This window comes from Netta rufina (assembly GCF_964035555.1).
Source record: "Netta rufina genome assembly, chromosome: 30".
NCBI classification, from domain to species: domain Eukaryota; kingdom Metazoa; phylum Chordata; class Aves; order Anseriformes; family Anatidae; genus Netta; species Netta rufina.
Window position 1 is genome coordinate 661,102 of NC_140154.1, and position 23,886 is coordinate 684,987.

Consider the following 23,886-nt stretch of genomic DNA (forward strand, 5'->3'; position numbering starts at 1 on the left):
TGGGTGTACAAAGCCAAATCAGGGCCATTTCTTTAATTTTTTTAATAGAGCTCTGAATCCAAACACCGTCGTCTTCACAGTCCGAGCGTGCGGCAGCGGGGCTGCGCACGGGAGGGGGGGGGGTTAAAAGGAAAAGGAGGGGGGGGGGGGGGGGAAAAGGAATTACAGTCAGCGCTGGGGCAGACCTGCTGGAGGCTGAGTTCTTTTCCATCGTGGTTCTTGGCACTGGTGCTGAAGGAGAGGCTCCTCCGGCCCGGCAGGCAGAGGGGGGGGGGATTTTGGCTTCAGGTGCTCAGCCCCGTAGGGCAGCTGGGGGGGTGGTGGTGGCCCTTTGCCCCCCCCCCCCCGATGGCACAAGGAGGGGCCCGCAGCCACCGTTTGGGGCGTAACGCCCTGGGTCTATGCACGAGGGGTCGGCAGGGAGGTGCCCGCAGGGTTGGGGAAGGGGAGAAACCCCCCCCCCCAAAAAAAAAACGAAAGCTCCCGGCTGTGGGATCACCCTGACGGAACCCGGGCTGCGGAGCCAGCAGCTGCTGGCCGCCAGCCCGGGCTGTGGGGGAGCCAAAAACTCCAGCAGGATCTGCAAAATCAGCTGGTTCAGTAATCAAAGGAAAGCTAAACGAGAGGAAAAAAAAAAAAAAAAAAAGAAACAAACAAAAAAAAACCAAAAAAACCCACAAGGTGCGAAAGCTTCTGGGCTGCTTTTCATCGGCAGCAAGCACTAAACCCCTTTAATGAACCGGAGAAGGGACGGGGACGGGGTGGGAACGGGGAGCGGGGCGGGGGCAGCTCCACCTGGACGCGGGGCAGCTTCATTTCTTCTCCTTCTTCTTGTTCTGCGAGAGGAGCAGAGGCAGCCGTCACCGCTGGGAACGCTGTCCCTGTCCCCATTGTGCTGCCCCACCCCGCTCAGCCCCCTAAAATCAGCTTGGGGATCCCGAGTGTCCCCCCAAAACGGGCTTGGGGCCCCGCACCCACCTCGTTCATGCCCAGGATCATCAGGAGCTCGCGGAAGATGTTGACGAAGTCGAGGAAGAGATCCACGCAGTGCCTGTGGGGACGGAGCGGGGGTGTTTAGGGGGGGTCCTGGCTCATCCCCTCCCCTCCCAAATCCGGCCCCGGCCCCCACCAGATGTAATCCTTGTCGCCGCTCTCCGCCTTCTCGATGATGAGCTGCGTGTCGAAGAGCACGAAGCCGCACATGAGCATCAGCCCCAGGTAGAGGTTGGCCTGGCGGGGAGGGAAAAAAGGTGTTAAATGGGGGGATCCCGTCCTGGGGGGGGCTCCGGGGGGGTCTGGAGATGGCTTCTGGCTTCGGGGGAGGTCGCTGTGAGGCCGGACTCACCGTGAAGAGCCAGGTGGAGCCCACGAACGCGTTAACCAGGGAGGAGAGGAGCATCAGGGTGAGGCCAGAGAGCAGGAAACCTGCCGAGAACGGGCAGCAAAGTCAGGCCCCGTTTGGGGAGCCCCCCCAGCCCCAAATGAGGCCCCCCCCCGGCCCCTCTCACCTCCCAGGTAGAGGAAGCTGCGGCGCCGGGCGTAGAGGGCACTGAGCGAGAAGCAGGCGAAGATGGTGGCGGTGCCCAGGAAGGCGGTGGGGATGATGCTAGGAGAGAGCCGAGGGGGTGAGCAGGGCCCTGGGGACATTTTTGGGGGGGGTTTAGGGACATTCTGGGGGGGCTGCGCCTACCTGGGGTTGATGGCGATGCACATTTGCAGGAGGGGCCCCAGGTTGATGCCTGGAAGGGCAGAGCAGGGCGTTAGGATTTAGGGTCTGTCCTCCCCCCGCCTTGGTTTCCGACCCCAGGGAGAGGCAGCGGAGCGATTTTGGGGTCACCCAGTCCCCCTGTCGTCCCCCCCCATAAATTTCTCAGATTTGGGGTGCTGCCAGGCCCCCACGTACCCGTCAGGAAGGCGAAGCCAGCCAGCATCCCCAGCCTCTTCTGCTCCGTCTCCCTGCTGTGGGGGGTGGCCGTCAGCCAGATCATCAGCCCCAGGGAGCCCAGGCCGGTCAGCAGGCTGAACTGCGGGGCAAAACAGACCCCGGGGGGGCCTGGTGTCACCCCCTGGGGACACCCCGTGCCCTCCCGGGGGGGCTGCCCCCCATTATTCCCCCCCCCTCACCTGGAAGAGGTGGGTGACCACGTTGATGTACGCCCCCAGCGCTGCCACGAGCATGCAGAGGGCGAAGCTGGCGTAGACCCTCTTCAGGTGCTCCTGGGTGGAGGCCGAGCTGCGGACGAAAAGATCACGAGTGAGGCTGTTTTTTGTTTTTTTTTTGGGGGGGAGGGGGGGACGACGACGACACAGGATTTGCGTGGCCCCCAGCCCGGCCCGCCTGCTGCTCACATGTGGGAGAACTTGAAGAGGGCATCGAAATTGATGTTGCGCTCGAAGACGTTCATGGTGCCGGCTGGGAGCAGGCTCACCGCTTCGCACAGGTGCAGGCTGCAAGAAAAGAGGCGAATTTTAGGACCCCCCCCCAAAAAAAAAACCCACACTTTGCCCTCCGTAGCCCCCCCCCCCCGGTGCCGGAGGAGCTGCGTGGCCGCCGTGCTCTCTTATGGGGCGGGTTGGGGAGCGCGTAGGGCTGCCCCCCCCCAGCTGGTGCAAGCCTTGCGGGCTGTTGCGAGACCGGGGGCGGCCCCGGGAGAGGCCCCGAGCCCCGGGGGGAGCTCAGGAGGCAGCTGGAAAGCGGCTTTGTGCCAGGCCCCCATTAGCGGCCCTAATGCCGTCCCCAGCAGCCACCCCGTTCCCCCCCCGGGGGGGGCCTCCGGCTCGGCGGCTCCCATCCGGGTCCTGTTTACACGGGTGAAAGCGAAACCGGGCCCCGGAACCGGGTGGGGGACTCGTGGGGGGGGCTCCCGGTTGGGTCTGGGGGCTTTTTCCCACTCCCGGTGCTTTTCTCCGGGGCTCCCCCCGAGGTCCCGGTGCTCTCGGTGCCACCAGCCCGGGCTGGGCGCTGCCGGGCGACCTTTACCCGGTGCCCGCCCCGGCCCCGCCGCTGCCCCCCCCACACCAAAAGGAGCGGCCCCGGGGGGGGTCCCCTGGGTACGGGGCTGGGTCTGAGCAGCCCGGGCCCGGTGCCCGGTTCCCGGTCCCGGTTTGTGGCCCCGGTCCAGGTCCCGGTCCCGGTCCAGGGCCACGGTTTCGGTTCCCGGCCCTGGCCCACGATCCCCGGTCCCCGTCCACGATCTCCCGGTCCCGGTCCAGGTTCACGATCCCGGTTCCCGTTCCCCGGGATCGGTCCCGGATCCCGGTACCGATCCCGGTCCCAGTCCCAGTCCCCAGCCCCGGTCCCGGTCCAGGTCCAGGATCCCAGCCCCGCCCCCGGTCCCGGTCCACGGCCCGGGTCCCCTCCCCGGTCCCGGTTCCCGGTCCCAATCCCGGGCCCTGATCCCCGCCCCCGGTCCCGGTCCCGGTTCCCGGTCCCGATCCTGGTCCCCGTTAACGACCCCGGCCCCGATCCCGACCCCGGCCCCAGCCCCGGCCCTGATCCCGGTCCCGGTCCCCGATCCCAGCCCCGTTCCCGTTCCCGTTCCCTGATCCCCGCCCCCGGTCCCGGTCCCGGCCCCGCCGCCCTGGGCCTGGCTGCGAGGGGGCGGCCCCGGCCCCCCGGTAAGGCCCCGGGGGGGTTCAGCTCTGCCCAGCCCCGGCCCCTCCGATCCTATGGGGGGGGCTCCGGGACCCCCCCCCGAGTCCCAAAACCGCCTCGGGGGCTCCGGGGCCGTTAACGGGGCCCGGTCCCGGTCCCTGCCCCCCCCCCCCCCCCCCGGCCCTCACCTGCGCCGCGCTCCGCCGTCCGTGCCAGGCCTCGAACGCTCCCCACTGCGCCCCGCCCCCCGCCTCCCATTGGTTGCCTCCACCCCAAATCCCGCCCTCCGCCTCTCCTCATTGGTCCGCCGCCCGCCGCTCAAGGAGGGGCGGGGCGGGGGGAGGTGGGAGAGACGCTGCCGAAGCCTATTGGTCAGCGGCCGCGCCCGAGCGCTGCTATTGGATGGGCTTCGTCCCGCCCCCCCCTCGCGCGGAGCCGCGGGGCTCGTTGGGTGAGGCCGGGCCAATGGGCGCCGGCCGCTTGCTCAATGCTCTTGGGCGCCCCCTGGCGGCGAGACGGGGAACTGCGGGCGGGGCGAGAAGGGGGGCGAGGCCTGACGGAGAGGAGGCGTGGCCTAGTACAAGAGGGGCGTGGCCTGATATGAGTGGGCGTGGCCTGGTGGGGCGTGGGCGCGGCATGAGTGTGGTTTGGCGGAGGGGGCGTGGCCGGGCGGAGAGGGGCGTGGCCTGTCAGGGCGTGGGTGTGGTTTGGCGGAGATGGGCGTGGCTTGACGAAGCTGGGCGTGGCCTGGCGGGGCGTGGGTGAGTCCTGACGGCGTGGGCGTGGCCTGGCGGAGAGGGGCGTGGCCTGGTGGGGCACTGGCGTGGTTTGGCGGGGATGGGTGTGGCTTGGAAGAGAGGGGCGTGGCCCTACAGGGCGTGGGCGTGACCTGGAGAAGTGGGCGTGGCTTTCCGGAGAGGGGCGCGCCCTGGCTGGGCACGGGTGTGGTTGGGCGGAGTGGGCGTGGCTTGGATGAGAAGGGCGTGGCCTGACAGGGCGTGGGTGTGTCCCGACGGAGTGGGCGTGTCCGGTCGGAGATGGGCGTGGCCTAGCAGCGAGGGGGCGTGGCCTGGCGGCCGGGGCGGGCACGGGAGGCGGCGGCGGCGGCGGCGGGCGGACGGCACGGGCCGGGCCGGGCCGAGCCGAGCCGGGCAGGGCCGGGCTAGGGCCGGGCTGAGCCTCCCGGAGCCGCCCCGGGGCCGGGGATGGGGAACGTGGAGAGCGCGGACGGGGAGCCGCTGCCCCGGGGCCCGGGAGTGGCGGTCGCCGCCGCCTCCCCCGCCTCCCCCGGGGGGCTGCTGGCCCCCGGGAAGATGCCGATGCCGGAGCCGTGCGAGCTGGAGGAGCGCTTCGCCATGGTGCTGGTGAGCCCCACATCCCCGACACCCCCTCCCCAACCCCATCCCGGTGCCCCCCCGCCGCTCCCGGTGCCCCCCCCCGCCGCCTCCGGTGACCCCCCCACCGCCTCCGGTACCGGAGACCCCCCCCCCCGGTCCCGGTAATCCCCCCCCGGTCCTGCTGTTCCCTCCCGGTGCCCCCCTCACCCCCCTCCTGCCCCCGGTTCTCCCCGCATGGACGCGCCCCGGGCAGCCGCGGGGGGGACGGAGCCACCGGGGAGCCCCCCCCCGCCGCCACCGGAGCCGGGGGTGGGCAGCGGCTGCGGCACCGAAGGGGACAGCCCCGGGGGAACCCCGGCCCGGGACGGCCCCTCGGGGGTGCCGCCTCTCCCGGGGCACCGGGGAGGGGTGGGGGGGGCTCTGCTGCCCACGCCCCGTGCCGGGAATTTCTCCGGGAAAGCCCCGTGGGGACGGTGGAACCCCGGGGGTTTGGGGTCCCCGTGGGTTTGGGGTCCCCAAATGTTGGGGTCCCCAAGGGTGCGGGGTCCCCAGGGGTGCGGGGTTCCCGTGGGCACGGTGGTGCCATGCCCTACGTGGTCCCCCCCAGCCTTAAAAGCCCCCCGGTGGCCACCGGGGCCGTGCCGGTGACGGGGACCCCATCAAGGTGTGGTGTCCCCCCCCGGCTCCCTGCTGTCCCCTGTCCTGGCACCGTGCCGTGGCCGTGCCGTATCCCCGTGGTGTGGCCCCGGTTTGGTGATGCCAGCGGATAACGGGGGGTGTGGGCCACCACGGGCCACCGTGGGCCACCAGTGGCCACCAGTGCCACCGTCCTGCGCAGTGGGGTGGCCCCACACTTGGGGGTTTGGGGTTACCTGTGCCAAGGTGTCCCCGGAGACAGTACCGGGGAGCGGGCGGCTTTGGGGACACCGCGCCCGTGTGACAACCGGGGCGCGTGTCCCCGGTGCCTGGCTCTGTCCCCGTGTCCCCAAAAGCCATCGCAGCCCCGGGCCCGGTGGTGGCCGCGGCGAACGGAAGCCGTGGCGGGCAGGAAATGCCGAGCGCGGCCCCGTGGGGCTCTGGGCTGCGGCAGCCAGGACTGGGGGACACTGGGGGGGGGGGGGGACGACACACAACGGGTAACGGGGCCGTGCCCCCAGCTCCCGGTGGCACACGGGGCCGTGGCTCAGCCCAGCACCCTTGGGGCTGGTCCCTATGGGGCTGGGGGGGGCGCATCCTGCTGGGCGCATGGGGACGGCACCGGGGTCCCTGTTGGCACCGGGGTGGGGGCACGGCCGTGGGGGCTTCACCCGTGGGTTCTGCGGTGCCGCCCCGTCTGTGCCACCCTCGACGTCCTCCTGCTGCTTTTGGGAGGAGAATATTTCCCCGTGGGATGGGGCGGCAGCACCGGGACCAGCACCGGGCAGGATCCAGCCCTGTCCCCATCCCCAGGTGTCCCCCCGCCCGCCCCCGGCTGGGCTCTGTCCCCACGCAACCCCTGTCCCCGCTTCATCCCCATATTGGGGGGGCTCCGTCCCCATCCCGGGGGGCTCCATCCCGGCTCAGCCGTGTTTGGGGGGAGACTTTTAGGGGGGGTGGGGGTGAAGGAAGTGCCCCGGCCGGGAGCGGCCCCGCTCCCACCACAAAGGCAGGAAGCGGAGCAGCGGGAACGGGCGGCGAAGGCGCTCGAGCTTCAAAGCCCCCGCAGCCCCCAGCCGGGCCCCCGGCCCCTCCTCGGCTCTGTCCCTGGGGGTCCCTTTGCCCGGGGAGGGCTCGGAGCATTGAGGGGGGGGGGAGCAGGGGAGAGGCGCTGCGGGGGCGTCGGGCTGGGCCCTACAATTTTGCAGGCGGCGGCGGGAGCGAAACGAGAGTGGCCCCGTGGGGAGGGAGGCACCGGCCCCGTTCCCGTCCCGGCTCGCCAAGGGCACGTTTGGTGGAGGCGCCGGGGTCCCCGTCCCCGTCCCCATCCCCGTGGGGTTGTCCCCGGGGGGTGCTGAGCCTCGCCCAGGCTCTGCCCCTGTTTCCTGCAGCTCCTCGGGGCCGGGAAGGGATAATTTTAGCTGCCACGGGGCGGGTGGAGCGCTGGCACCTCCCCGCTGCGGTGGCGGCTGGATTCGGCTAACGGCCCTGCCCGCCAGCCACCTTGGCTCGGTGGCAGCACCCGAGGGGGGTGACAGCACCCAGATGGGTGGCAGCACCCAAGGGAGGGGGTGACAGCACCCAAAAGGGTGGCAGCGCCCAACAGAACGGCACCCGTGTCCCCCTGGCACCCCCGGCACCCATCGTTTCCACCGTGGCACCTCGTTTTTCCCAGCTCATCCTTGCCAACACCGTCACCGTGGGCCATGTCCTTGTGCCAGCGGGTCCCCAGGTCCCTCTCGGCACCCGGGAGAGCCCCGGCCCGGCCGTGCCGGCGCCGCGGTCGGCGTGCCGGAGGCTGCGGTTTGCCGGCGCGGAAGCAGACGCAGCCAGGAAGCTTGGTTGGTGGTGGCGCTGGGGAAATTTGGGGCTGTGGGGCACGTGTCCCCATGGCCCCGTGTCACCGTGCCCCCGTGTCACTGTGTCCCCGTGCCCCGGCGCTACCCGCGGTGCGCCCTGGCCGTGCCATGGGGCTGGGTGCCATGGGGTCGCTGCGGGAACGCCGTGGGCTCGTGGGTGGCACGAGGCTGTCACCAACAAAAGCCACATCCTGGGGCTGGTGGCCCTGGGTGCCACAGGTCCCGCGTGGCTCAGGCTGGGGGCAACGGCCCCGTCTTGCCCCCTTTGTCCCCACCGTGGGACGCGGTGGCCTGAGCAGCCCCCGCTGTGTCCCCAGAGCTCCATGAACCTGCCCCCGGACAAAGCCCGGCTCCTGCGGCAGTACGACAACGAGAAGAAGTGGGACCTCATCTGTGACCAGGTGCGGGGCCTTGGGGGGGGACTACGGGGCCGGGGGGGGGTCTACGGGGCCGTGCCAGCGTCCCCATCTCCCCCCGTCCCTCCCCAGGAGCGGTTCCAGGTGAAGAGCCCCCCCCACGCCTACATCCAGAAGCTGCAGAGCTTCCTGGACCCCGGGGTCACGAGGAAGGTGAGGGGCTGGGGGGCTGCGGGGGGGGCGGCGGGGGGGCCAAAATTTGGGGGCGGCACGGCTCAGGGCTTGCTCTGCCCGCAGAAATTCAGGAGGAGGGTGCAGGAGTCGACCAAGGTCCTGCGCGAGCTGGAGATCAGCCTGAGGACGAACCACATCGGGTGAGCGCGGGGTGCAAGGAAGGGATTTATTTTTTTTTTGGGGGGTGGGGGTGAGAGCGCAGGGTGCCGGGGAAAGGGGGGGAGCATGGCACGGGGGTGCTGCAGCTGCAGGGGAAGTCGGAGCCGGTGCAGGAACTGGGCTGGTTCCTGCTGGGCCGTGCCGAGGGCAGGTCCCGGGGGCGGATGCCGGGACGGATGGGACGCGGCGCTGACGCCCTGCGCCAAGCAGCACGGCCAAATCCTGCCCGGCTCCTCCCCGGCACCGGGGGGCTCGGCGCCCACCCTACAGCCCCCCAACCCTGTGGGGGAGCCCCGAGGATGGATGGAAATGGGGTTGACCAAAGAGCCGGGGACCGGAGGGCGGTGGGGACCTCCCCGTCCGTGCCCGCGTGCTCGGGGGGGTTGGCGCACGTGCCGGGTTGCGCCCCCGCGGCGGCCCCCGAGCGGCTGCGGGATTCGGCTCTCCCCCAGCCGCGCGGCCCGAAAATAGCAGCAAGCCTCAGACAGGAAACGAGCTGGGGCGAGGGGCTGGGGCCGGCAGGAAATAGGCGGCCGCGCGGCCCCGGCTGCTCCAGCTGCGGCCTGACTCACCGCCCAGCGGCACGCGGCGTTGGGGACGCACGGGGACGCACGGGGACGCACGGGGACGCACGGGGACGTGGGGCCGGGCACCGACACCCCCCCGACCCCAACCGACACGTCCTGGTCCTCTGTGCTGCTCTGCGTCCTCGTGCACCTCCATCCACGCACACCCCGTGCACGCCCGAGCCCCCGGCACGTGCCCCCCGCACACACACACGCGTGCCCCCGGTGCTCTCCGTGCCCCCCACCGGGCTCCCGGTGCTGAGCACCAGGTTATGGGGTTGGTTTTTCCCGCCCGGTGCTGAGCCCTCCCCGCCCTGCAACCAGCAGATAACGCCCCAAGGGTGCTGCCGTGGGTGATAGCACGGGGGCTGCGCCCGCCGTCGGTGCCGGGGAGCCCTCGGGACCCTCTCTGTGTTTTTGGGGGGTCCCCGTTGGTTCAGGGCATGGTTTCGGGGCATGGTTTCGGGGCGTCCCCAGCTCCCCCCGGGGCTCTGACCGCTGCGTGCGGCCGCAGGTGGGTGCGTGAGTTCCTCAACGATGAGAACAAGGGGCTGGACGTGCTGGTGAACTACCTGTCCTTCGCTCAGTGCGCCGTCATGTGAGTAGGGGGCTCGGTGTCACCCCGGGGGGGGGCGGTGCGGAGGGACCGGGTGCCCGCTGAGACGGATCCTGGCCGCGGGCCGGCGCTTTAGCCCTGTCCCCTGGGGGGGCGCGGGGTGCTCAGCCCCCTCCTCGCCCCGCTGCTGCCGCGCTGCCTCCGCTTCAGCGCTTGCTCCGGTGGCTGTGCCGCTCCCGCGCCAAAGCCGCCCCCCTCCCCACCTTTTCCCTCCCTCCCCCCCTCCCCCCCTCCCCGTTCCCCTTCTCGCGCGTGTCCCACCCAGGTTTGATTTTGAGGGCCTGGAAGGCGGCGAGGACGGCGCGCTGGAGAAGCTGAGAGCCTGGAGCAGATCCATTGAGGATCTGCAGCACCCCAGTGCCCTGCCTGCCCCCTTTGCCAGCAGCCTGGCCCGCTCCGCCCGCCAGACTGCCCTACGGTACGTACCCACCGGGGGCTGCCGGCACCCCGTGCCGTGCACCATCCTGCCCACGGTGCCCGCTGCCCGCTCGGCGCCCCCCGTGCCACGTGCCGTGGCCACGGTGCCCACGGTGCCCGCACCCTGCGCTCTGCACCGCGCTGCGACCCCTCGTGCCGCAGCGTGTGCCGTGCCCGCAGCAGCACGGCGCCGCCTGTCCCCCCCTGTCCCCGTGTCCCCATCACACCTGAGGTCCATCCGTGGTCCCCCCCTCGTCCCCCTGCTCTGCTGCGGCCGTGCTGTCTCTCCTCTCCTCTCGCTCTCGCCCCCGGGTAACGTGCCCGTGTCTCTGCCCGCAGGGCCGGGCCCGCTCGCCTCTCTGGCTGCGCTCTCTCTCTCTGTCCTCTGCGCCCGCCTCGCCGCTCGCCGGGTAAGTACGGGCAGCACTTTTTGCTCCGTGCCTCTGTCCCTCTCGCGCTCCAGCCACTTCTCTCTGCCTCTGCCCCATCCCAAAAAGCCCCGCGGTCCCCTCGCCGTCCCCACCGTGGTCCCGTCCTCATCTCCTGCGCGTGGCCCCGGGCACCGCCGGGTGCTCCGGGACGCGGCGCGGCACCGACAGCGCCGGGGTCCCCCCCGCTCACCGTCACCGTGTGTGTGTGTGTGTCCCCCCCCCAGCTACGGGACGCTGCCGAGCCGCAAGGCGCTGAAGAACTCGCGCCTGGTGAGCCAGAAGGACGACGTCCACCTCTGCATCATGTGCCTGCGTGCCATCATGAACTACCAGGTACGGCTGGGTGCCCCCGGGGGTGCCGCCGCTGCCTGCACCGCTGCTGCTGCCTCATCCCCGCTCCCTCCCCGCAGTACGGCTTCAACCTGGTCATGTCCCACCCCCACGCCGTCAACGAGATCGCCCTGAGCCTCAACAACAAGAATCCCAGGTAAGGGTTGGGGGTGCCCCGGGGCAGGCGCGGGGTTCCCCTCCGCCGCCGGCTGGGGACGATGGCTCTGCCGTGCCCCAGGACCAAGGCGCTGGTGCTGGAGCTGCTGGCGGCCGTGTGCCTGGTGAGGGGCGGCCACGAGATCATCCTGTCGGCCTTCGACAACTTCAAGGAGGTGAGGACGGAGCCGGGAAACGTCAAGCTGGGTTGGGGACGAGGAGGGAGAGCGGGGATGTCGGCACGGAGCTGGGATGGGAGAGCCAGGATCAGGGGGAATGGGAAAAACGAGGATTGGGCTGGGTTTGGGAGGCTGGAAGCAGCCGGGCTGGGGGGTGGTGGGCGTGCAAATTCCTCCATCCACCTCCTCCCAGGTGTGCAAGGAGAAGCACCGCTTCGAGCGACTCATGGACTACTTCCGCAACGAGGACAGCAGCATCGACTTCATGGTACCCTGCCCGTCCCCGGGGCTGGGTTGGGGGTTAAAAGGGGGGGGCCAGGAGGATGGGTCGGGGGCTCGCAGCCCCCCCCTGACGCAGCCCTGCCTTGCAGGTGGCCTGCATGCAGTTCATCAACATCGTGGTGCACTCGGTGGAGGACATGAACTTCCGCGTGCACCTCCAGTACGAGTTCACCAAGCTGGGGCTCGAGGAGTTCCTACAGGTACCTGGGGGTGGATTTAGGGTCCTGGGGGTGCCCCCTCGCCCCTCCGTGAGGAGTCCCCCCAGCCCCCGACGCCGCCCCCTGCCCGCAGAAGTCGAGGCACACGGAGAGCGAGAAGCTGCAGGTGCAGATCCAGGCGTACCTGGACAACGTCTTCGATGTCGGGGGGCTGCTGGAGGACGCCGAGACCAAGAACGTGGCCCTGGAGAAGGTGGAGGAGCTGGAGGAGCACCTGTCCCACGTACGTCAGCCACACGGGGTGCCCCGAAGGGCCCGGCTTTTGTGCCTGGGGGGGTGTTGGAGATGGCCAGGGGGGTGATCCCGTGGTCCACGGCTGCGTGTCCCCCCCCCGGCAGCTGACGGAGAAGCTGCTGGACCTGGAGAACGAGAACATGATGCGGGTGGCGGAGCTGGAGAAGCAGCTGCTGCAGCGGGAGAAGGAGCTGGAGGCGGTCAAGGTGCGAGGGGGGGGGAAAAAGGGGGAAGGGTCCCGATCTTCTGCCCCCTCCCTGACCCCGACTGACGTTGTGGTGTCCCCCCCCCCCCCGTCCTCCCCAGGAGACCTACGAGCACACGAGCCACCAGGTGCACACGCTGCGGCGGATGATCAAGGAGAAGGACGAGGCTTTCCGGCGGCGCTACGGCTCCGAGCCCCCCCCCGTGCTGGGCGTCGAGCCCCCACCCCAATCCGAGCCCCAAACTCTGGATGAGGCCCCGAGGGTCCCCATCCTGCCTCCCCCGGAGGCTGCGCCCCCCCCGCCGCCCCCTCCACCCCCTCTGCCGCCCCCTGCGCCCCCGCTGCCAGGTGAGGATGGGAAGAGGGGGGGAGGTGGGATAGCCCCAAAATTGGGGTGTCCCTGGGGCTGGGGACCCCAAATGGGGCCAGCCACCCTCGGGTATGGTGTCACCCCCTCGTCCCACTGCAGGCAAGTGCCCGCCGGCCCCCCCGCTGCCCGGGGCTTCGCCCTCCATCGCCCTCACCGTTGGGCTCTCGGGTAGGTGGGGAGGGACTGGGGGTTGTGGGGTCGGGGACAGGGAGGGTGCAGGGACTGTGGGGACAAGGAAGGTTCAGGGGCCATGGAAATGGGGACAGGGAGGGTGCAGGGACCATAGGGACAAGGACAAGGAGGGTTTAGGGACCGTGGAGATGGGGACAGGGAGGGTTCAGGGACCATAGGGACAAGGATAAGGGAGGTTCAAGGACCATGGAAATGGGGACAAGGAGGGTGCAGGGGCTGTGGGGACAAGGAGGGTTCAGGGACTATGGAAATGGGGACAGGGAAGGTGCAGGGACCATGGGGACAAGGACAATAGGGTCGGGTGGCCCAGGGCAAGGGGACAGCGTGGGGACTGCTTCTGCAGGGCTGGGTGGCTGAGGGTGGGCTCGGGATGCGTCCCCCTGCCCCGGGGGAGGCTGAGCCGGCTCCTGCGTGCCCCCGGCAGCCATCCGGATCAAGAAGCCCATCAAGACCAAATTCCGGCTGCCCGTCTTCAACTGGACGGCGCTGAAGCCCAACCAGATCAGCGGGACGGTGTTCAGCGAGCTGGACGACGAGCGGGTGCTGGAGGTGAGCACGGGGCCGCAGCGGCTCGGAGAGGATCGAGGTGGTGGCGGGGGGACGCCGGTGGCACCGCTGAGTCCCCAAAATCCCCCCCCTCCAAGGACCTGGACCTGGAGCGTTTCGAGGAGCTCTTCAAGACCAAGGCGCAGGGCCCGGCGCTCGACCTGGTGTGCGCCAAGAACAAGGCGTCGCACAAAGCCGCCAGCAAGGTGACGCTGCTGGAGGCCAACAGGGCCAAAAATTTGGCCATCACCCTGCGCAAAGCCGGCCGAGGCACCGAGGAGATCTGCAGGGCCATCCACACGTACGGGCAGCGGGGTTGGGACGGGGGCTGAGGGGTCCGGTTTTGGCACCGTGGTGCCAAACGCATGCGGGGCGGTGGCTCCGGGAAGGGGGCGTCCGGGTCCCGATGGCAAATTTTTTGGGGGCAGGTTCGACCTGGCCACGCTGCCGGTGGATTTCGTGGAGTGCCTGATGAGGTTCCTGCCCACCGAGGCGGAGGTGAAGGCGCTGCGGCAGTACGAGCGGGAGCGCAAGCCGCTGGAGGAGCTGGCGGACGAGGACCGCTTCATGCTGCAGTTCAGCAAGGTGGAGAGGCTGCCCCAGCGCATGGCCATCATGGCCTTCCTGGGCAACTTCGCCGAGAACCTGCAGATGCTGACGCCGGTAATGAGCCGGGGAGGGCGCCCCGAGGGGTCCCACCGCGGCCCCGCACCCCGCTGAGCCCCTTCTCCCTTATCCTGCGCCCCCCCTGCAGCAGCTCAATGCCATCATCGCGGCATCGGCCTCCGTTAAATCCTCCCAGAAGCTGAAGCACATGTTGGAGGTGGGCACGGGGGGGGGTCCTCGCCCTTCAGCCTCGCCATAGCTGGATGCAAAAGTCCCGTTTGGGGGCTGGGGGGGCTCCTCCCTGACCCCCCCATCCCCTGTGCTTCACCCCTGCAGATCATCCTGGCTTTGGGCAACTACATGAACAGCAGCAAGCGCGGCGCCGTCTACGGCTTCAAGCTGCAGAGCCTGGACTTGGTGAGGGGCCCCCTCCCCTGGGGCTATGCAGGGGGTGTTTGGGGGTCCCGTCTCACACCCCGTAACCCCTTGTGTGGCCCCGCAGCTCCTGGACACCAAATCCACGGACAGGAAGATGACGCTGCTGCACTTCATCGCGCTGACGGTGCGGGAGAAGTACCCCGAGCTGGCCACCTTCTGGCAGGAGCTGCACTTCGTGGAGAAGGCAGCCGCAGGTACCCCCCCAGCTCATCATGTCTCCCCCCAAAAAAAAACAAAACACCCCTCGGGACCACCCTGAGCCCTCCCTGTCCCCGCAGTGTCCCTGGAGAACGTGCTGCTGGACGTCAAGGAGCTGGGCCGGGGCATGGAGCTGCTGCGCCGCGAGTGTGGGCTGCACGAGAACGGCGTCCTGCGAGCCTTCCTGGCCGCCAGCGAGGGCAAGCTGGAGCGGCTGCAGAAGGACGCGCGGACAGCCGAGGTGGGGGCGCTCAGCCCCTCTGCACAACCCCCCCGAGCACGCGTGTGCCATGCCTCGTGTGTGCGCCGCTTTGCCTGCCCCTGGTGTGCTTGGATTTGTGTCCCCTGCTCTGAAATGCGCTCCCGCAGCCCTCGGTGTGCTCGCCTTGCTTTGCACGCCCACATGTGTGCCATGCTCTGCACGCCTCGCTCTGCTTTGCACGCATGCGTGCCCCTCGTGCACGCCTCGCCTTGCACGTGCCTTGCTTGGTGTGCTCCCCATGGACTTCTTGCTGTGCACACACCTTGCCTTGCACGCCCACTGTGCACGCCTGGCTTTGCACAACCCTCATGCACACCTGGCTTTGCACGACCCTTATGTGCACCTGGCTTTGCATGCCCATTGTGCACACCTGTTTTTGCACGCCTGTTGTGCACACCTGGCTTTGCACGCCCCTCGTGCAAGTCTGGCTTTGCATGCCCCTCATGCACACCTGGTTTTGCACGCCCCTCATGCACACCTGGCTTTGCATGCTCCTTGTGCAAGTCTGGCTTTGCATGCCTGCTGTGCACACCTGGCTTTGCACACCCCTCGTGCAAGTCTGGCTTTGCACACCTGTTGTGCACACCTGCCTTTGCACACCCCTTTGTGCACACCTGGCTTTGCACACCTCTTTGTGCACACATGGCTTTGCACACCTCTTTGTGCACACATGGCTTTGCACACTCCTTGTGTACTCCTGGTTTTGCACACCCCTTGTGCATGCCTGGCTTTGCACACCCCTTGTGCACAATTGGCTTTGCACGCCCGTTGCACACCTCTGGGGAGCCGGGGGGGTGCACACACAGCAGCCCCTCCCTCACCACCCATCCCCGTGCCAGGACGCCTACAACACGGTGGTGCGGTATTTCGGCGAGAGCCCCAAGACCACCCCCCCGTCCGTGTTCTTCCCCGTCTTTGTCCGCTTCATCCGCTCCTACAAGGTACGGAAGAGGGTCGGGGGGGGGTTGAGGGGGGGTCTCTCGAGGAGGGCTGTCCCCTGGTGCCACCCCCTCGCTGCGGCAGGACGCAGAGCAGGAGAATGAGACGAGGAAGAAGCAGGAGGAGGTGATGCGGGAGAAGATGCTGGCGCAGGAGGCGAAGAAGCAGGAGAAGGTGAGTGAGGGCCAGAGGCTTTTTTTTTTTTTTTTGGGGGGGGGGGGGTCTCTGACGTGTTTTGGGGGTCTCTGATGTTGGGGGGGGGGCCCTCTCGCAGCGCAACAAGTGGCAGCAGCAGGAGCTGATCGCGGAGCTGCGGCGGCGCCAGGCCAAGGATCACCGCCCCGTCTACGAGGGCAAGGACGGCACCATCGAGGACATCATCACCGGTACGACCCCTCCCCCAAAAAAAACCCCTCTGGCATTCCCACGAGAGAGGCTGACGTTGTCTCTATGCCCCCGGCCCCGTGCCCCCCCCCCCCCCTTCCCCAAAATACAGCTCTGAAGAGCGTCCCCTTCACCGCCCGCACCGCCAAGCGGGGCTCGCGCTTCTTCTGCGACCCGTCCCACCACGACGAGTCCAGCTGTTAGCCCCCAGGTACGGCCGTGCATGCCCGGCCCCCACCCCAAAAAAAGAAAAAAAAAGCCCTGCATGACCCCCCCAGAGCCCTGCATGACCCCCCCAGAGCCCTGCATGCCCCCTTCCCCAAGCCCTCCCTGCATGTGGTCACCCCGGGGCGCTCCGGCAGAGCGGGGCTGGGCACAACGCTGGGGTCTGGTACAGGGCACGGCACCAGATCCCGGCACTGGATCCCTGTGGGATACTGGATCCCAGTACTGGGTCCCGGTAGAACACTGGATCCCAGCACTGTGTCCTGGTGTGAAGCTGGATCCCGGCACAGGGTCCCTGTGGGACACCAAATCCTGGCACAGGATCCCAGTGGGACACTGGATCCCGGCACAGGGTCCCCATGGGACACTAGATCCTGGCACAGGATCCCAGTAGAACACCAGATCCCAGCACCATGTCCCGGTGCAAAGCTGGATCCCAGCACAGGGTCCTGGTCAAACACCGGATCCCAGCACAGGGTCCCAGTGGGACACCAGATCCCGGCACGGGGGCCCCAGTGCAAAGCTGGGCACTGGCAGCAGGGCCTGGCACAGGATCCCAGAGCAGTGCTGGATCCCAGTGTGGAAACCTGGTTATAGGATCGGGGTGTGATGCCAGATCCCAGCACAGGATCCCTGCTTGCAGAGGAGCTGCTGCAGGACTGGGGTGCAGCAGGGGATCCCGGCATGCTGCCAGGTCCAAGCAGTGGATCCCATGGCAGTAGGGGATCCCAGCACCATGTCGGGTCCCAGTAGCAGATCCTAAGGCAGTACAGGATCCCAGCAGTGGATCCTAGTATAGTATGGGATCCCAGCATGATACCGGATCCCAGCACAATGCCAGGTCCCAGCAGTGGATCCCAGAGTGGTGCAGGATCCCAGCAGTGGATCCCAGCACAGTATGGGATCCCAGCATGATACCGGATCCCAGACCAGTATGGGATCCCAGCAGTAGATCCCAGTGCAGTACGGGATCCCAGCACGATGCCAGCTCCCAGTAGCAGATCCCAGTGCAGTACGGGATCCCAGCAGCAGATCCCAGTACAGCACCGGATCCCAGTTCAAGGCTGGGCTCCCAGCATGGGGGGGGGGGGGGGGGGATCCCAGTGCCGTACCGGATCCCTGGGGGGGGTCCCACTGCAGCGCCGGGTCCTGGCACTTGCCCATGGGGCAGCCCCATGCCCTGGGGGTGCTTTGGGGTGTCCCCCCCCCAGGACCCTGGGGCTGCCCCCCCCCACCGGGGCTGCCCCTGATGCTGTTTTTTCTCTCCCCCCCCCCAGCCCAGAGGCGCCGGATCCGCCTGTAACACACCAGGGTAAGGCCCTGGCACTATTTGGGGGGGGGGGGCACAGCGACCCTATTGCCCCCATCACCCCCCCCAAAATCACCTCATTCTGCCCCCCCCAGGTCCCGCCGGACGCCTCCATCCCCTGGAACCCCTTGGGGTTTGGGGGGGGGACACCCCGGTGCCACCGTCCTCATCCTCGAGGGCAGCATCCCCCCTCCTTGTCCCCCCCCCCCAAAAAAAAAAATAATCTGGGGGCTCCAACCCCCCCCCCAAAGCCAAGCAGGGGCCAAATCCTGCTCCTGGTGCTGGGGGGGGGGTGGAAAGGGGACATGGGGGGGGGGCTGCGGGGTTGGGGGGTCCCCATCCCTGGGCTCTCATCTCCCTGGAGCCACCGGGACCACGGTGGGGGGGGGGGACAGGGGATGATTCTGCCCCCCCCCACGCTCGTCACTTTGACCACTGATGAACACTAATTGCTAAAAATTAAAAAAAAACGCCAAAAAAAAAAACACAAAAAGGGACCAAAGCCAGGCTGGGGGGGGGGGGTGGAGGGGGGGGCAGGATGATGCCCCCTCCCCCGCCCTGTTGCCCCCCCCCCCATCCCCATCCCCCTCCCCGTGACTTTTTGTACATGTGAAATATACCCAGGAGTCTTTTACGCTGACGGTGTCTTAATTTTTTTTTAGGGTTGGGGGGGTCCTGGGTATGTGCCCCCCCCCCCAAACCCCCCCATTTCCCTGCTGCAGGGGTCCCGTGTCCTCATTTGGGGGGTGGGGGGGGGGCGTTAATATAAAGTCTCATCCACCCAGAGCTTATCCCTAAAACAGGGCAAAATAATAAAAAAAAACAAATTTTCCCTTAATCCTCTTGCTGGGATTACCAACCCCACCCGCGGCTGGCCCCAGACACACCCAGGACCCCCCCCCATTTCCCCCCAACCCCCCCCCCTCCCCCAAATACCCCCCCCCGTTGCCTTTTAATCCCTACAAACCCCAAAGCCGCGGCCCCTGGTGCTGTCCGTCCGTCCGTCCGTCCGTCCATCGGGTTTTTTTGGGGGGGGGGGGGGGTCCCACTCTCTATACCCCCCCCGCGGTGCCTTCGGCCTCGCGGGACGGGCGCCGCTCGCGGGCCGGGGGGGCCGCCAAGCTCTCGGCCTGCAGCAGGAGGTGGCGGCCCAAAAAAAAGACCCCGAAGGCGACGGCGAGGCAGAGGACGAGGGCGACGGCGATTTGGGCCCCCTCGGCCCCCCGGCTGCTGGGTTGAGCCCTCGTGGCGTTCATCTCCTCTTCCTCCTCCTCCTCCTCTTCCTCCCTCTTCTTCCTCCTCCTCCTCCTCTTCCTCGCGGGGCGGTGGCGGCAGCCGGGGAGGGTTTAAATGATGTCAGGGCCCATCCGAGCCGCCTGCACCAGCTCCCCGAGCAGTGCCCGGTAGGTAAAAACCCACAAGGACCCTTCTGTGGGGTGGGGGGACGTGGGTTTGTCCCCCCCCCCGTGAGGCTGGGGGGGCTACAAAACGGGGGGCAGCCCGGCCTCGCTGCTGGAAGAGGCCTCGGTTTGGTTTTAGGGTGTAAGGGGGGTTTAGGGCATCCTGGGGGGGGGGCTCGAGGGAACTGGGGGGCACTGGGAGGCTTTCTGGGGGAACTGGAGGGCACTGGGGGATCCCTGGGAGACCTGTGGGGGGGCTCAGCACCCACCCCACAGAGAGTCTGCCCCATTTTAGGACCCCCCTCCCCACGGGGGCACACACAGGGGGTCTCCCAGCTCCTCCTCGGCACCCGTTCCCTCCCCACCCTGCGGATGGTGACCCCAAAACACGATGGGACTCCCCAGGAAGGGAAAACATTTTATTTTTCCACCCCTGGAGGAAGGCAGGAGTCAGAGCAGGATCCCAGCGCCCAGGCGGCGCCGCGCCGAGCAGCAGCCACCCGGCTGGTTCTCCGAGCCGGGCCAGCTTTGGTGGCCAGCACCCCACAAAACGCTCACCCCAAAACCAGCAGCAACCCCCAATTAAAGGCTGGGCCGAGCCCAGCTCCTCGCAGAAGCTTTTCAAGAGGCTGAGAGAGGAGGGAGACGCCTTCCCCCAGAGCCTGAGGCTGCGCTCCGGGGTGTGTGTGGGGGAAAAAGCTGCCCCAAAAGCTGGCCCTACAGAGCCAGCGTGTCTTTGATGAGCCGCCGCATGGTGGTGGTGACCGAGGTGCCCAGGGAGTCCGTGATCTGGTAGGAGATCTTGTAGAGGTAGGGCTGCACGTCCTTCAGGCTGGTGTCGAAGACGTTGTCCACCTCGGACTGGGTGGGCATTTTGGGCAGGTACTCGTGGCGGTTCATCACCTCCACGATGTTGATGATCTTCTCGCACAGCTTCTCGCCCACCTTCTCGCGGCAGATCTGCCGCTCCTGCTCGTTGGCCAGGTTCACCACGTTCACCTTGATGGTCCACAGCTCCCAGGGGATGCACTCGTCCGAAAAGGGCCAGCGGGATTTCTTCTTCTGGTAGAACTCCAGCGAGATCTGCCCCATCCCGTCGCTGCCCGAGCTGCGCAGCGCGTCCTGGAGGCACAGCACCCTCCTTAGAAGGGGACACACACACACACAAAAATCCCGTCTGCCCCCCCCCCAAGTCCCAAAGGGGTTGTGCTCGGGGTGGGCACCGCAGCCGGGCTCCCCCTGACCCCGCTAAGGGGTGGGCAAAAAAAAAAATTGAGGAAGAAACGGCCCCTGAGCTACCCCAACCCATCCCAGGGGGTGCTCCGTGCCGCCTGAGGTCACGTTCATGCAATAAAAGGTGGAAAAAGGAATCGGGGGGGGGCTCTCGTTGCCCAAAATGTCCGTCCCCCGCCCCACCGACCACCGGCTGCAAGGATTTGCTCAATTTGCTCAATTAAATAATTAATTAATTAATCTTTCCTTAATAATTAGTATTTTTTCCCCTTTATTTAAATCATCCTCATCTCAACCTGCGAGCTGTTCTTTCCGTCCCTTCTCCCCCTCCTCTTCTAAGGAGGGGGAGCAAGAAAGTAGTTAAATTCTTTAATTAATAACCCTCTTTCCTTAATAATTATTATTTTTCCCCCTTAAATAAATCATCCTCATCTCAACCCGTGAATCGCTTTTTCCTTTTCCCCCTCCTCTTCTAAACAGGGGGAGAGGGGTGGTGGGGGTGCCCAGCTCCCCAGCAGGGCAAAACCACCGCACCCATGGGTGCCAGGAGGCTCTGAGCACTCCCCCCCACCTGCAGCCGGGGCTCAGCATTAATAAATCTCAGTCCCACCTGCAGCCAGGGCATTTATTCATTAATTATTCATTAATAAATCTCCCCCCACCTACAGCTGAGCTGCCCAGGAGAGGGATGGAGCCAACCTTGACCTTCCTTTCGCTTCTGACCCCACAGCAGGAGCCGGGAGGGTTTTTTTCACCCCCTTTTTTCACCCCTTCTACCTCATCCCCGCCGGGTTCCTTGCCTTGAACTCCCCGACGGCCTTGCGGAGGGCTCGGTCGAGCTCCTCGGACGAGACGCGGACGTAGGCGAAGTCGATGAAGTCGCAGTCGACGTCCTGGGTGCCGACGGTGCCGATGGAGTAGGTGCCCTCCTTCTTGTAGTGGAACTTGCCGGTGCTGCGGTGCAGCAGCACGGTGTGCAGCACGGCCAGAGCCGCCTCCTCCACCTGCCGGCCCTCCACCGACACCTCCAGCACCTCGGCCCGGCAGTTCATGGCTGGGGGGCGGCCGCTGCTGCCGGGAACGGCGTCGTTATGGGGTTGGGGGGGGGCTCAGATCCCCTCCCGTAGCCCCCTTGTACCCCCGGAGGGCCCCGGTCTCGCCCTCAAGGCTTCGTTCCTGACCCCTGGTTCCCTGTTCCCTGTTTCTGAGCTTGGTCCCTGGTCCTGGTCCTGGTTCTTGTTCCTGACCCAGCTCCCGGTTCCCGATCCCTGATCCCAATCCCCCACCCCGGTCCTGGTCCCTGACTGCAGTTCCCGACCCCCGGTTCCCTGTCCCCAGTTCCTGACCCTGGTTCCTGGTCCTGGTCCCGGTTCCCGTTCCCAACCCAGCCCCTGGCTCCTGATCCCTGACCTCGATCCCCCACCCTGGTCCCGGTCCCTGCTCCGGTTCCCGATCCCCAATTGTGGTTCCTGACTCTGGTTCCCTGTCCCCAATTCCTGACCCCGGTCCTGGTCCTGGTCCCGGTCCCAGTTCCCGTTCCCGTCCCTGGTCCTGGTCCTGGTCCCAAACCCGGTTCCCGACCCCGATCCCCCACCCCAGTCCCGGTACCTGCTCCGGTTCCTGGTCCCCGACTGTGGTTCGTGACCCCGGTTCCCTGTCCCTGGTTCCTGCCCCCGGTCCTGGTCCTGGTCCCGGTTCCCGTTCCCAACTCAGCTCCCGGTTCCCGATCCCCGACCCCGATCCCCGGTCCTGGGCCCTGCTCCGGTTCCCGGTCCCCAACCCTGGTCCTCGGCCCCGACCCCAATCCCCCACCCCGGTCCTAGTCCCTGCTCCGGTTCCTGACGCCGGTTCCCGACCCCGGTTCCCAGGCCCGGTCCCCGGACCCCAGCCCTGACCCCGATCCCCGGTCCCGGTCCCTGCTCCGATTCCCGGTTCCCGACTCCGGTTCCTGGTCCCCGGTTCCCAGCCCCGACTCCGGTTCCCGTTCCCGGCCCTGACCCCGATCCCGGTTCCCGGTATCGACTCCGGTTCCCGGCCCGTACTCACCCCCTGGCCCCGGCCCCGGCCTCGGTTCTCGACCCCGATTCCCGGTCCCGGTTCCCGGCCCCGCTCCCCGCTGGGCCCCGGTCCCGGCCCCGGTCCCCGAGCACCTGACGGGGCGGGGGGGGGGGCAGGGGGCGGGGGGCGGAGCGGGCCAGCCCATCCTCTTTTAGGGGAGACCCAGGACGTCACCTCCCGATGCTCGGCTCTTTTCTCATCCAAGCCGCCTTTACCGACCCCGAGGCTTTATTTCGGTTTTTTCTGCCTCTTCCCCGGCCGTTCCCGGCCGCGGGGCACAGCACGAGCACAGCCCCCGGGTGAGGATTGCCGCCGCCTCCCCCCCCCCAAGCCCCTTTGGTTCGTTCCGAGGCAGGGTACCATCGAGTTGGCCTCCCGCAGCGCAGAGCGGCTCGCTACTTCCTAGGGGCGCTGCCCAGCCCACAGCGCCCCCTGGTGGGGAGGCCCCCGCGGGAGGACCGCACCGCGCCGGTGACCCCTGGTGACCTGAGGTGACCCCCAGTGACCTGAGGTGACCCCCAGTGACCCGAGGTGACCCTGAGGTGTCGCACCCCTGGGTGCAGGGACACGAGAATGGGGTGCGAGGAGACAAAGGGGGTGGGGTGTGGAGGGGGACACTGGGCATGTGATGGGGGATATGGGGACATGGGGACACAAGGATATGGGGACAGCTGGACACAGGTGATGGGGACAGGGGGACGTGGAGACATGGGGACGGATGGATAGGAAGGACAGGGGGACATGGGGACAAGGGACAGGTGGATCCAAAGGACGGGGGACATGGGGATGGATGGATATGAAGGACAGGAGGACATGGGGACAGATGGACCCAAAGGACAGGAGGACATGGGGACAGAAGGACCTGAAGGACAGGGGGACATGGGGACAAATGGACCCAAAGGACAGGGGGACACAGGGACAAATGGACCCAAAGAACATGGGGAACAGGGACACGGCAGACAGGTGGGTGGGGATGCGGGGTGCTGGCCTGCCACCACACTGTGCCCCCTGCCCCGTCCCACCAGCAGGACGCCCACACCCCCGGGGGACACAGCAGGGAGCCACGTGGCCATGGCCCGGCCCTGGGCGCACGTCCCCACACGCGTGTCCTTGCCACGTGGGGCTGGGCACACGCCAGGACACGCGTGTATGCACCGTGCAGCCCGAGCCAGCCCCGGGGTTATTTTTACCCAGCCCCGTTGGCACCGGTGTCCCCAACCCTCCCGCAGCAGCTCCTACGAGGGAGATGGGGAACGCAACGAGGTGGGCAACGGCCTCGCTGCCAGCTCCATGGCACGGCACGGCCGTCCCTGCCCCATAACACGGTCATCCCAGCCCCACAGCATGGTCATTTCTGCCCCACAGCGTGGTCATCCCAGCCCCATGGCACCGTCATCCCTGCCCTACAACACATCAATTCTGTCCCAAGGAAAAGCTGGAGCCCCAGAGCCGTGCCGTGCCGTGCCATACGGTGCCAGCAGCCCTTGCCGTGCCCACCCTGGCCCCCCGTTCCCGTTGCCTGCAGCTTTCCCGTCTCCCCCCCCAGCCACCCCCCCCACCCCGCCCGCGGCCCCACCGCTGGGCTCAGCGCTGCCCATTGTGTGCGGGGTGGGTGCTGTGGGCGTGGGGGGACAGAGGGCGCCTTGTTGTGCGCCGCCGCGGCCCCCCCCGGCCCCGCCGCCTCAATGCGCCCCTTGTTCTGCGCTGGCCCTTGGTGGCCCCAGGAACACTGCTGCGGGGGCGGGCTGTCCCCGGCAGGAGGAAGGGGACAGTGCCAACCTGGTGTGTGTCCCCCCCCCCGCTGTCCCCATGCACCAGGACTCCCACCCTATTCCTGTCTCCACTGTCCCCATGCACTGGGACACCCACCCCATCCCTGTCCCTACTGTCCCCATGCACCAGGACACCCCCCCTAT

At 67.7% G+C, this 23,886-nt stretch overlaps 3 protein-coding genes across 8 annotated transcripts; 1 reads left to right on the plus strand and 2 right to left on the minus strand.

Annotated features, from left to right (window-relative positions):
• Positions 1-18: 18 nt before the first annotated feature.
• TMBIM6 (transmembrane BAX inhibitor motif containing 6) lies at positions 19-3,845 on the minus strand. The gene is made up of 10 exons (XM_084303632.1): positions 3,784-3,845; positions 2,350-2,448; positions 2,125-2,233; positions 1,904-2,024; positions 1,691-1,739; positions 1,509-1,606; positions 1,346-1,425; positions 1,130-1,230; positions 979-1,051; positions 19-836 (listed from the first exon to the last, which is right to left on the minus strand). The coding sequence occupies exons 2-10, from the start codon at positions 2,403-2,405 to the stop codon at positions 813-815; spliced, it is 711 nt and encodes a 236-aa protein (XP_084159758.1). The 5' UTR covers positions 2,406-2,448; positions 3,784-3,845; the 3' UTR covers positions 19-812.
• Positions 3,846-4,702: 857 nt separating this feature from the next.
• Positions 4,703-17,761, plus strand: FMNL3 (formin like 3). Of its 5 annotated transcripts, XM_084303516.1 has the most exons (28): positions 4,703-4,959; positions 7,745-7,828; positions 7,916-7,996; positions 8,081-8,157; positions 9,257-9,340; positions 9,624-9,776; positions 10,431-10,539; positions 10,617-10,693; positions 10,775-10,868; positions 11,065-11,139; positions 11,243-11,353; positions 11,445-11,594; positions 11,710-11,811; positions 11,912-12,158; positions 12,280-12,348; positions 12,797-12,921; positions 13,017-13,219; positions 13,347-13,581; positions 13,673-13,741; positions 13,861-13,941; positions 14,027-14,156; positions 14,241-14,401; positions 15,262-15,363; positions 15,446-15,535; positions 15,636-15,747; positions 15,858-15,956; positions 17,248-17,282; positions 17,375-17,761. In XM_084303516.1, exons 1-26 carry the CDS (start codon positions 4,801-4,803, stop codon positions 15,947-15,949), a joined length of 3,072 nt encoding a protein of 1,023 aa, XP_084159642.1. In that variant the 5' UTR covers positions 4,703-4,800; the 3' UTR covers positions 15,950-15,956; positions 17,248-17,282; positions 17,375-17,761. The 5 variants fall into 5 exon arrangements, with proteins under 5 accessions (XP_084159642.1, XP_084159640.1, XP_084159641.1 ...); XM_084303514.1 differs by having other exon boundaries at positions 7,916-8,157; XM_084303515.1 differs by having other exon boundaries at positions 7,916-8,157; positions 11,448-11,594.
• A 1,323-nt stretch (positions 17,762-19,084) lies between these two features.
• On the minus strand, positions 19,085-22,072 carry ATG101 (autophagy related 101). 2 transcript variants are annotated; one of them, XM_084303500.1, is made up of 3 exons: positions 21,959-22,072; positions 20,713-20,980; positions 19,085-19,801 (listed from the first exon to the last, which is right to left on the minus strand). In XM_084303500.1, exons 2-3 carry the CDS (start codon positions 20,962-20,964, stop codon positions 19,397-19,399), a joined length of 657 nt encoding a protein of 218 aa, XP_084159626.1. In that variant the 5' UTR covers positions 20,965-20,980; positions 21,959-22,072; the 3' UTR covers positions 19,085-19,396. The 2 variants fall into 2 exon arrangements, with proteins under 2 accessions (XP_084159626.1, XP_084159625.1); XM_084303499.1 differs by having other exon boundaries at positions 20,713-20,983; positions 21,959-22,067.
• Between the last annotated feature and the right edge of the window lie 1,814 nt (positions 22,073-23,886).